The sequence below is a fragment of the Arachis duranensis genome, chromosome 4, assembly GCF_000817695.3.
Source record: "Arachis duranensis cultivar V14167 chromosome 4, aradu.V14167.gnm2.J7QH, whole genome shotgun sequence".
NCBI classification, from domain to species: Eukaryota; Viridiplantae; Streptophyta; class Magnoliopsida; order Fabales; family Fabaceae; genus Arachis; species Arachis duranensis.
The window spans coordinates 61270930-61283065 of record NC_029775.3 but is presented as its reverse complement, the minus strand read 5'-3'; the positions used below and the strand labels follow the sequence as shown (position 1 = coordinate 61283065).

Sequence of the window (12136 nt, the reverse complement as noted above, 5' to 3'; positions counted from 1 at the left end):
ATCATATATTGCTGGAAAGCCCAGGATGTCTACTTTCCAAAGCCGTTGAGATCGCGCCAATTGGGCTTCTGTAGCTCCAGAAAATCCGCTTCGAATGCAGGGAGGTCAGAATCCAATAGCATCTGCAGTCCTTTTTGGTCTCGGAATCATATTTTTGCTCAGGACCCTTAATTTCAGCCAGAAAATACCTGAAATCACAGAAAAACACACAAACTCATAGTAAAGTCCAGAAAAGTGAATTTTAGCTAAAAACTAATAAAAATATACTAAAAACTAACTAGATTATACTAAAAACATACTGAAAACAATGCCAAAAAGCATACAAATTATCCGCTCATCAGCCTTGGAATGGCATGCCGGGGTATTTGACAAACTCACCTCTTCATCTTCAACTGGGCATAACATGTGCTATAGAGATCCAAATTACTTGATTCTAGCGGCGTTAGAAAGCTGACATTCAAAGCTTTTCAAAAATGTATAATATTTTATAAAGGGCATAAAATTGGAGTCCACACATTAAGCATATTTTAGCCCAAAAATACTAAGTGGGCGCTAGAAGTGGCACTGCCCCAGTGAGCGCCTAGACTAAATGAACGAGCGCCCTAACCCAAGTGAGCGTCCGAATGAGCACCCATACATGCAAAGAACCCATAAAGCATCATTTTGGTTCACTTAAAGTTACTCAAAGCCCACTTAAACTTCAAGCAAGCAAACTTACAATTATCAACCAATCAAGGCCACAAGAAGTATCTAGAATAGTTCAATTTTCATTTCATTGTAATTTGCTTTAAATTTCATTTAAGTTTGTAATTTAGGAGAGCCTATATAAATGCCTTAGTCTCAGAGAATTGGGGGATTGATGAGCAGATAATTTATACGGTTTTTGGGATTGTTTTTAGGTAGTTTTTAGTATGTTTTAGTTACTTTTTAGTATATTTTTTTTAGTTTTTATGCAAAAATCACATTTCTGGACTTTACTATGAGTTTGTGTGTTTTTTCTATGATTTCAGGTATTTTCTGGCTGAAATTGAGAGACCTGAGCAAAAATCTAATTCAGAGGCTGAGAAAGGACTGCAGATGTTGTTGGATTCTGACCCTCCTGCCCTCAAACTGGATTTTCTTGAGCTACAAAAGCCCAATTGGCGCGCTCTCAATTGCGTTGGAAATTAGACATCTTGGGCCTTCAAGGAATGTATAATAGTCTATACTTTGCCTGAGATTTGATTGCCCAAACTGGCGTCCAAACGCCCACCACAAACCCTTTTCTGGCGTAAAACGCTGGAACTGGCACCAGAACTGGAGTTAAACGCCCAAACTGGCATCCAAGCTGGCGTTTAACTCCAAGGATGGCCTATGCACGTGAAAGCTTCAAAGCTCAGCCCAAACACACACCAAGTGGGCACCGGAAGTGGATTTCTGCACTATCTACTCATTTTTTGTAAACCTAGGTTACTAGTCTAGTATAAATAGCACTTTTGACTATTGTATCTGGATCATTTGGAATAGCTTTTTGATCACTTGAGATCATTTTGCACATTTGGGAGGCTGGCCATTCGGCCATGCCTATACCTTTTTCTCTTATGTATTTTCTATAGTGGAGTTTCTACACCTCATAGATTAAGGTGAGAAGCTCTGCTTTTCTTCATGAACTAATGCAAGTATTATTGTTTCTCTTTCAATTCACGCCTACTTCTTCTCCAAGATATACTCTCTTACTTAATTTAGTTAAGTCAGAATGAAGGGGGTGACCCGTGACAATCACCCACTATCTTCATTACTCGCTTAGCCAAGATCCGCGTGCCTGACAACCACAAGCGGTCTACATGATGTTCAATGTAGTCATTGGATGACAGCCAGAGTATATTCTCTTGGGTCTCTGATATGCAATTTGCATCATCTCTCCTGACAACAGAACATCCGAATATGAGATTAGAACTTGCATGGTATAGGCTAGAAACAATTAACAGCATTCCTGAGATCCGGAAAGTCTAAACTTTGTCTGTGGTATTTCGAGTAGGATCTAGGACGGGATGACTGTGACGAGCTTCAAACTCGCAACTGTTTGGCGCAGTGATAGTATGCAAAAGGATCAAGAGATCCTACTCCGACACAAGTGAGAACCGCAGATGATTAGCCCTGTCGTAGCTGTGCTTGGTATTTTTCATCCGAGACGAGAAATCCGACAGTTGATTAGCCGTACAGAAACCGTAGCCGGACCATTTTCACCGAGAGAATCATTCGGCTTGCCATGGAAAGGAGGACGCATGATTGGATGAAGACAATTGGAAAACAGAGGTTCAGAAGCAACAAAGCATCTCCAAACGCTTATCTGAAATTCCCACCAATGAATTACATAAGTATCTCTATGTTATTTTCCGTTTTATTTATCTTTGAATTATCAAATCCTCATAACCATTTGAATCTGCCTGACTGAGATTTACAAGATGACCATAGCTTGCTTCAAGCCGACAATCTCCGTGGGATCGACCCTTACTCGCGTAAGGTTTTATTACTTGGACGACCCAATGCACTTGCTGGTTGGTTGTGCGAAGTTGCGAAAAGTGTGATAAAAATTTTGTGCACCAGGGATCGATCATCTATCATCATCCATAGAGGGATACACACTCTACCGGGAGTGGGTCTTTAAACCCCTCCCTTTCCACACTTTTCTTCTCCTTTATTTTCTTTCTTACTTGTAAATATTTTAGTTATGACTTACTTACTCTTTCCATTGGGAAAGAGAGCTCTATTACTATTTAATGGTTTGATTATTTTTATTCTTCTTCTCCTATTTGTATTTCTTGAAAGAATTTCCTTCTTCATTTCTAGCATTCAATTATCTTCGAAAAGAGATTGAATGTATTTGGATTTTTTGTGAACCTTGAAAGAGGAATCATAAAATCATGCTTGAAATCCTTTCTCACATTGAGTGAATCTGGGTTTTGGGATTAGATAATTGTGACACAAGATCTACCCACTACTTAGATTTATGAGGATATGTGGTGTAATCAGGGACCAAGCTTCATCTCTTCTCATGAGCAACTAGACCAAGGAATCGGCTATTGTTCAAGATTGGTGAGATTGAGTTACCATGGAATTGAGACTCAATCAGTCATGAATTCCAAGAGGTCAATGAGTTGCATGATTGAAGATGAGATGAAATCAATTAATCCAGAGAATGCAATATCTCTTGATCCCAATGTTTACTTTATCTTTCTTTCTTATATTTACCTTATATCCATTTACTTTCCAGCACTTTACTTTCTTGTACTTTATATTTATGCCATTTACTTTCTTGCACTTTATTGCTTTTCTTTACTTTCATGTCATTTACATTTTTTGTTGCTCATCATTTTAATATGGTTGTCTAACTAGAATAATCAATCAACTATTTCTTGCTTTATCTGTTAATCCTCGTGGGATCGACCCCACTCTTGTGAGTTTTATTACTTGATACGACCCGGTGCATTTGCCGGTAGTTATTATACGGAATTAATTTTTCCTAATCAAGTTTTTGGCTCTGTTGTCGGGGATTAATTGTGATTAGTAAACTACCAATTGATTGATTACCTAGATTAGACATTTTTTTTATTTTTGTTTCTATTACTTTTGTTCCTTTATTTTCTCTTGCCAGTCAACTGTTTGTGTTAATGCCTCACTAAGGATTCGTTGGTGAAAAAAGAAAATTCTCTGTTTCTTGGTGATTGTGTTATTGACATATAACAATTTCTTTGTTTGCTTAGTTTTCTTCAAATAAATTGAGATAAGATTGCATAAGATAAGTTTGGTGTTCCCTTGCAACAATTTATTTCCAGTTTTTCACTGGATACTTGCATCAACTCCAATTGAAAGTGTCACACTAAGTTTGGTGTGCAACTCATTTTCTATGTAATGTTTCATGCACACCCTCTTGTTTTTGCAATCACAATGTCTCTGTTTCTTGTGCCTTTATTGTGATTCTTAATTTTGCTTGCCTAAAACACATGTACTACTAACACTCCATTATTTAAGACATTCATGACCCATCATAAATGCCATCACCACTATTTTTTTTATTGCTTAGCTTGAAGCAATAATTCTAAGTTGGTGTGGGAAGGAGATGAATAGGAGGAAAAGGACAATAATAACAATGAAGATGAACTACAAGGTGGTAAAGTTCCTTTTCCTCTTATTTGTTCTCTTTACTTTCAATTGCATGATTGTCTTCTATTTCTTGTATATGCATGCGTGTTGTGAATAAGCATAGCTTCATGGTTGAATTGTAACATGTTGCTGTGACATTATGACTACCATCTTGAATTTTGTTAGTTCAAAGTAATTAAGTATCATGATCATAAACAAACAAGGTAATTAAAGAAGAAGTTAGTATGAGTTTATAAGTTTTGGGAAGTGAGCATGATTGTTGTTGCTCAATTGCATTTGAATTTGTTTAACTGAAGTTTTCATCTAGGACATTTTATGAAAATTTTGAAATCTTAAAAACCTTGAAGAAGAAAATGCAATTAAGGTAAGAAAAGAAAAAGGGAAAGAATGAGAAAGCTGAAGGCTCTGAGTAACAATGACAATTCATTTGTTAAGTACTTGTGGTGTTTATATATCAAGCAAAAAGCTTGAAAATAAAATATTTAGAGTCAAGGCTAGGTTCAAGTGCAAAGTACTCCCTCAAAGCTCAAGGCTCTAAGCATCAATGATTAGAGAAGTAAAGAAAATAAACAAATGAGCTAAAAGAGTCCTCTAATTAAATGCTTATGGTGCTTATGTATGAAGTGGTAATACTTAAATACAAAACATTTAGAGTCATAGCTTTCAACAAATGGTGCAAATCACCCAAGAAGATAAGCTAAAAAAAGAATGAAAAGCTTGTTTCAAAGAAGGAACATAAAGAAAAAGATTTCATAAAATGAGCTAGATAAAAGCATCAATCATTTGATTCTCTTTTGTGATTGTAGCATCCATAAGAAACTAGCCAACCATGAACATAAAAATTGCTACTCTTCTCACCTTGGTTTGTTAAAATTTATTGCATGATTCTTTATTTGCTTGAGGACAAGCAAAATTTAAGTTTGGTGTTGGGATGACTGCTCATCATGTTATCTTTCTCTATGCTTTTTCATATAAAAAATTAGTTTATAATACCCAATTATTGAGTATTTGTTGTGCCTAAGTTGAATATTGCTTTGATCCTTTGATTTGATGAATTTTGTAGAAAATGGTGGAAAAAGAAGCAAAAAGGCACAAAACAAGCTCAAAAGAAGGAAAAAAAAGGATGTTTTGGGCTTGCCAATGGGCATTCCAAGTGTTACAATAGGCGTGGCACGCCAAATCCTAGGCATGGATTTCTAGTTCTACCTACCAGAGAGGTTGTTCACCATCACATATGAGGCGTGGCACGCCGGGCCATATGCTAGCCTGACCTCTTTCGCTTCTAATGACCATATCTTACGCTACAAAACTTCAAATTAGATTATTTTAGTGCCATTAGAAAGATGACATCAAGAGCATTCCAACCATATATAACGCTTTATAGTGGACACTAAATTTGAGGAAGATATTCACCCCGAAAACACAAAGGAGCACAACACCTCCCTGCAGAGATACCAGGCTAACCTCTTCATCTTCAAAGGAACATAACTTGAGTTGTAGAAATCCAAATGATGTGATTTTAGTGGTATTGGGAAGCTGAAAACTAGAGCTTTCAAACAAGATATATCACTCTATAGTAGACAATAAATCTAGAGATGAAAAAGACCATTCTTTCAGCATCACAAGCTGTGCGTGGCACGCCAGCTCGAGGGCATGGCACGCCAATTCCTTTCCTTAAAAGAGCATGGCATGCCAGATCTTGGGCATGGCATGCCAGCTCTAATGGTCTGAGAGGAAGATTTAGTGCCTCATTGAAGGCGTGGCACGCCAGGCCTGGGCGTGGCACGCCGAGGTATTTGACAGACTGATCATTTCATCTTCAACTGGTCATAACTTGAACTACAACAGTCCAAATGAGTTGATTTTAGCAGTGTTAGAAAGCTGACATTCAGAGCATTCTAATGATATATAATACTTTATAGTGGGCATGAAATTAAAGTACAAACATTAAGCATCTTTGAGCCCAAAAATACTATGTGGGCACTGGAAGTGGCTCTGCCCAAGTGAGTGCCCAAATGAGCACCCATACATGCAAAGAACCACTGAAGCATCATTTTAGTTCACCTAAAGTTACTCAAAGCCCACTGAAACTTCAAGCAAGCAAGCCTACAATTGTCAACCAATCAAGGCCACAAGAAGCATCTAGAATAGTTTAATTTTCATTTCATTGTAATTTTCTTTCAATTTCATTTAAGTTTGTAATTTAGGTGAGCCTATATAAAGGCATTTGTCTCATAGAATTGGGGGATTGATCATCTATCATCATCTACATAGTATACACACTCCACTGGGAATGGGTCTTCGGACCCCTCCCTTTCCACAATTCTCTTCTCCTCTATTTTCTTTCTTAATTGTAAATATTTTAGTTATGAATTACTAACTCTTTCCATTGGAAAAAAGAGCTCTATCGTTATTTGATGGATTGATTATTTTTATTCTTCTTCATCTATTCGTCTTTCCTTGATTTACTAGGAAAAATTCCGTTCTTCATTTCTAGCATTCAATTATCTTGGAAAAGAGATTGAATGTATTTGGGTTTTATGTGAACCTTGGAAGAGGAATCATAAAATCATGCTTGAAGTCCTTTCTCACATTGAGTGAATCTGGGTTTTAGGATTAGATAATTGTGATTCTAGATCTACCCACTACTTGGATTTATGAGCATGTGTGGTATAATCAGGGACCAAGCTTCACCTTTTCTCATAAGCAACTAGACCATGGAATTGGATATTGATCATGATTGGGGACATTGAGTTACCAATGAATTGGGTCTCAATCATTCATGATTGCCAATAGGTCAATGAGTTGCATGTTTGAAGATGAGATGAAATCAACTAATCCGGAGAATGCAATATCTCTTGATCCCAATGTTTATTTTATCTTTCTTTCTTATATTTTCCTTATATTCATTTACTTTCCAGCACTTTACTTTCTTGTACTTTACATTTATGCCATTTACTTTCTTGCACTTTATTGCTTTTCTTTACTTTCATGTTCTTTACATTTCTTGTTGCTCATCACTTTAATATGCTTGTCTAACTAGAATAATCAATTAATAATTGCTTGCTTAATCCGTTAATCCTCGTGGGATCGACCTCACTCCTGTGAGTTTTATTACTTGATACGACCCGGTGTACTTGCCGGTAGTTATTATACGAAATTAATTTTTCATGATAATGATTCGAAAAATAAGAGAGAGAAATAGAAGAGAGGTTTTTGAAAATAGGAGAGAGAAGAATTAGTTAGGAAGTTTTGAAAAAGAAGAAGGAGAAAACAAGTAACTAATTAAGAAAGATTTGAAAACAAGATAAGATAAAAGATTTGATTTTGAAATTTGGAAATTGAAAGTTTAATTTTGAATTTTAATATTTGAAATTTGAAAAATTGGATAGTAAAATTTGAAATAAGATAAGATAAAGATTTGAAAAAGTTTTGAATTTTAAATTTTACAAGCAAGATAAGATAAGATAGAATCAAATTAAAGGAAAGATATCATAAGATTTAAAAAGATAAGATTTGAAATTTGATATTAGAAATTAAGATAAGATAAGATAATGATTTTGAAATTAAAATTTGAAATTTTTTTGAAATTTTCGAAAATAATTTTGAAATAAAGATAGAAAAGATATTTTTTTATATTTTGAATTATTAAAGAAATAGAAAAACAACCAAAAGACACCAAACTTAAAATTTTTAAATCAAGAAAGAACTAATTTTTTAAAATCAAGAGAACAAACAAAAAGAAAAGAAACAAGAACAACTTGAATACCAAGAAAGAACACAAAGAACAATTTGAAAAATCTAAAGAAACAAAAAACACACAAAGAACACCAAACTTAAAAATTGATATTGGACTCAAACAGAAGACACTATTTTTGAAAATTTTTTGGAAAGAAAGCGAGAAAATTCAAAACTTTAACAAGAACAAGAACAAAGACTCAAACAAAAAGATAAAGATAAAAAAGAAAACAAAGATTTTTGAAAATTTTTTATTTTTTTGAAAAAGGAAAACAAAGGACTCAAACAAAATTAAAAAGTAGCTAATCTAAGCAACAATAAAATTCGGTAGTTTGTCAAATCCGTACATTCCCCAGCAACGGCACCAAAAACTTGGTGCAAGAAACTGGCTTCGCAGAATTCACATAGATAGATCGGCAAGTTTACCGGGTCGTCCAAGTAATACCTGAAGTGCGTCAGGGTCGATCCCAAGAGAATTGTTATTTTGAGCAAGCAGTGGACACCATGCAGATCTTAGTTAGGTGGATAGAAAATATAGTTTGTCACAAAAAATGCGTAAAATAAATAAAGATAGAAATACCGGATTGATTTGTGAAAACAATGATGGATGAATAGTTAAGTCTTCGGAGATGTTTTTTGTTTCCGGATTAACTTTTCTTACTGTCTATCTCAGTAGCTTTTTGATTTATTCAATTGCAGCCGTAAGTGATTAACTCATATCCTCTCATCAAGTTAACCTCCGCTACTACAGCAACCTACCACGTTGAGATAACTCATGTCCTCTCATCAAACCACTTATAGGTTTCTCACTGTAGCAGAAGAGGAAGCTCTAAGCACGCAACTCCTCTTCGCGATCCAAATTAAGGTGCCACAGACAAGGCAAATCTTCCGGATTAGAGAGGGTTGCTTCTCTGACTCTCGCCTTAGTGCCACTGAAACGCCACGCACCCATAGACAACGGGATTATATGTCACATATCCAAAGTTGCTCAGATGCTTTATACGAATCCGCAATGCAAACTTTAGCTTTAGTTCAATGCTATCCGGGTCAGGAATCGCACGGAACCCAAGTAGAAAAAGAGTGATTGTCACGGGTCACTCTCATTCATGAGATGAAGAATGAGTATACATAAGAGAATAGAATCAGAATTGTATTGAAAATAGAACAGTAATATTATTAATCCATGAAACTCAGTAGAGCTCCTAACGCTAACTTAGGAGGTTAGTGAGTCATACTGTACATAATAAGTTTAAAAAATAATGGGGGAGGAAGAAGATCCTAAACATGGGTGATCTTCTCCTATATACACTAAGCTAATGACTAAGGATTACAGAAATAGGATAAACTAAGTTGATAGTGTGAAAATCCACTTCTACGGCCCACTTGGTTATGTAATAACCCCATTTTTTGAGTATGCGAGATCTTTTCTGAAAGTACGGATTTCTCCTGAAGATCAGTAAAGGGAACACTTTTGATGTATCAACAAGCATCTCAATCCTCATTGTCATTGTGTCATTGATGAGTTTCAAATTCACACCCCATTCGAAAATTAGTGAATTAGATCTTTTGGCAAGCGCACCAAAATTATCGCCAAGTAATAACCCACAGTAGAGTGGGATCGTATCCACAGAGATTGGCAAATTCAAGCAGTTTTAATTGATTGATGAATTAGTCAAGCGGATCAATAAGATTGTGAAGTGCAGAATTGTAAATGACATAAATGTAAATGACTAGAATATAAGAAAAAGCAATAAAGTGCAGAAACAAAAATTGCAGAATGTAAAGTGCTGAATCATAAATGACTTGAATGTAAATGGGAGTGGGGAATTGCAGAATGTAAAAATTAAGTTGTAAAGAAATGGATAGGTAAGAATGGGGAAATTCATTGAGATTGGGAGATGTTGTCTCTTTGGATCAAATCTAGCTTATATCCTCTTCAATCATGCAACTCATTGACCTCTTGGCAATCATGATTGATTGAGCCCCAATCCCTTGGTGACTCAATCTCTCAGATCTTGATCAATAGCCAATTCCTTGGTCTAATTGCTCATGAAGAGAGATATGCTTAGTCCCTGATTATACTACACACCCTTATAAAGCCAGGTAGAGGGAGGATTATATGTCACGTATCCAAACACCAAAACCTAGATTCTACACAAGTGTGAGAAGGGATTTCAAGCATGGTGACTTGGCAGAAATTGCCAGATTAAGAATTATTAAGAAAAATAGCGTTGCAAGTACAACTCTTAACCAGCAAAAATCCACTTGTCAATTTCGAAAAGAGTTGTCACAAATTTTAGAAATAAAATATTGGGAGTATGAGTCCCAGGTCGTCTCCCAACAAGTTGCAGAGAGATGTGCTATTTTATTAATCAGAGGTTTTCCAAAATGGTTTTTAGTTTGATAAATAGGAAATTAAATCAGGGAATTTATGTAATTTAAATAAAAATCTTGACCAGCAGAAGATTAATAGGAAGTTCTATCCTTGTTGGAATTTTCTCAAAATCAATTAATAATTAGTAGTTGTTTCTACTTAGTTAACCCTCAACGAATGAAGGAAAGTCAAATTAAAAGTCAACTTCTATTCACAAGTCCTAATCTTCTCCCTTGGGAAGGATTAGACTTAGTGACTAACAAGCCAACCAACAACGAACCAATTACAATTGAACTCTTGAGTATTCCAACTCAAGGTTCTCCTTTTAATCAACTCCCAATCAAGTTGGGAAACTACTCCATTATCATAAATGTAGACTTTACAAAATAAAAGGGGGGATAAAAAAAGACATGATAAACAATAATCAAAGAGATCAATTAAAAATAAAAAATAGTCTTGTATTAATGAACTCTAAAAATAATCCAATGTCAACTCTGGACAAATCAAGAATATGGAAGAGTAAATAAAAAAATAGGTAAACAAACTAGAATGACCAATTCTGGAGGTAGACTCTTCCCAATAACCAAAGCCAAAATCTTCAAATCCTAAAACTATCAATGTAAAGAGAAACCTAGAGGGGGAGTAAAATCAGATCTAAAAAAAAACTAAAATTATGTGGAATCAATGTTGTTCCCTATCTCTACATGTTCCTTGGTTCTAATCTATGTTTTTGGGCCAAGAACTGGGTTAAAACACGGCCCAGAATCTATGCCAGCGACTTCTGTAATTCTATAGATCGCGCACGTCACGCAACCGCGTCATGCACGCGTTTGCGTCACTGAGCGTTTTCTGTGCCATGCGTACGCGTCGTTCATGCATTCGCGTCACTCGTGCAGCTTCCAATCCATGCGTTCGCGTCAGGCTATGATTTTTTTCAATTCGTGCGGACGCGTGAGCCATACGCCCGCGTCACTTCTCGCTGATCATCTCCTCAACTTCTTGTGTTTCTTCCATTTTTGCAAGCTTCCTCTCTATTCTCCAAGCCATTCCTGCCCTATGAAGCCTGAAAAACTTAACACACAGATCACAGCATCGAATGGTATAAAGGAGAATAAGAATATACAATTAAAAGTTCTTTGGGAAGCAAGTTTTCAATCATAGAACAATTTTAGGAAGGGATTGTAAATACATGCAAATCATATGAATAAGTGGGTGAAGACTTGATAAAACCACTCAATTAAACACAATATAAATCATAAAATAATGGTTTATCAACCTCCCCACACTTAAATATTAGCATGTCCTCATGCTTAGTTGAAGGAGATAAATATGAACGAAAAGGGACATGTAAGACTCATGCAATGCAATGCAACATATATATATGAATGCAACTATATGATTTTGTCTATCTGATTAAAAATAAATAAGTTCTCTAAGACAAAACATAGAGCAGATTCCACTAATTCAAGTACAGTAAAAGTAGGTAAATTTTGACGAACGGGTTTCCTGTCGGAAAAAAATTCACAAATATAATCATGTTGTAAGTATAGCTTCTAAACCAATAGAAAATCCTTTCGTACAAATGTTTGGTTGTCACAAGTAACAAACCCAATAAAATTTATAAACTGAAGTATTCAAACCTTGGGTCGTCTTCTCAAGGAATTGTAGGGAAGTATGATTTATTATTGGTTCTGGAAAATAGTATTTTTGTGTTTTTGAAAAATGTTTGAACAAGAAAAATAAATTGCAGGAATTAATAAATCAATAGCAAAGAAAACTCTTGGCAAAGTATGAAAACTGGAAGTCCTATCCTAGTTATCCTTGTCAATGGTGATGAGTATTATATTTTGCTCCCACTAAGTCAACCTCTATCTATAAAGG

At 35.4% G+C, this 12136-nt stretch overlaps 1 protein-coding gene across 1 annotated transcript in view; it reads right to left on the bottom strand.

Moving 5' to 3' along the window:
• LOC107472195 (LEAF RUST 10 DISEASE-RESISTANCE LOCUS RECEPTOR-LIKE PROTEIN KINASE-like 2.4) overlaps positions 1–9389 on the bottom strand; it is an 18067-nt gene extending 8678 nt beyond the window's left edge. The window contains exon 1 of the mRNA XM_052260544.1: positions 9281–9389. Coding sequence (XP_052116504.1) covers positions 9281–9389 — 109 coding nt within the window. The remainder of the gene's footprint in view (positions 1–9280) is intronic.
• Between the last annotated feature and the right edge of the window lie 2747 nt (positions 9390–12136).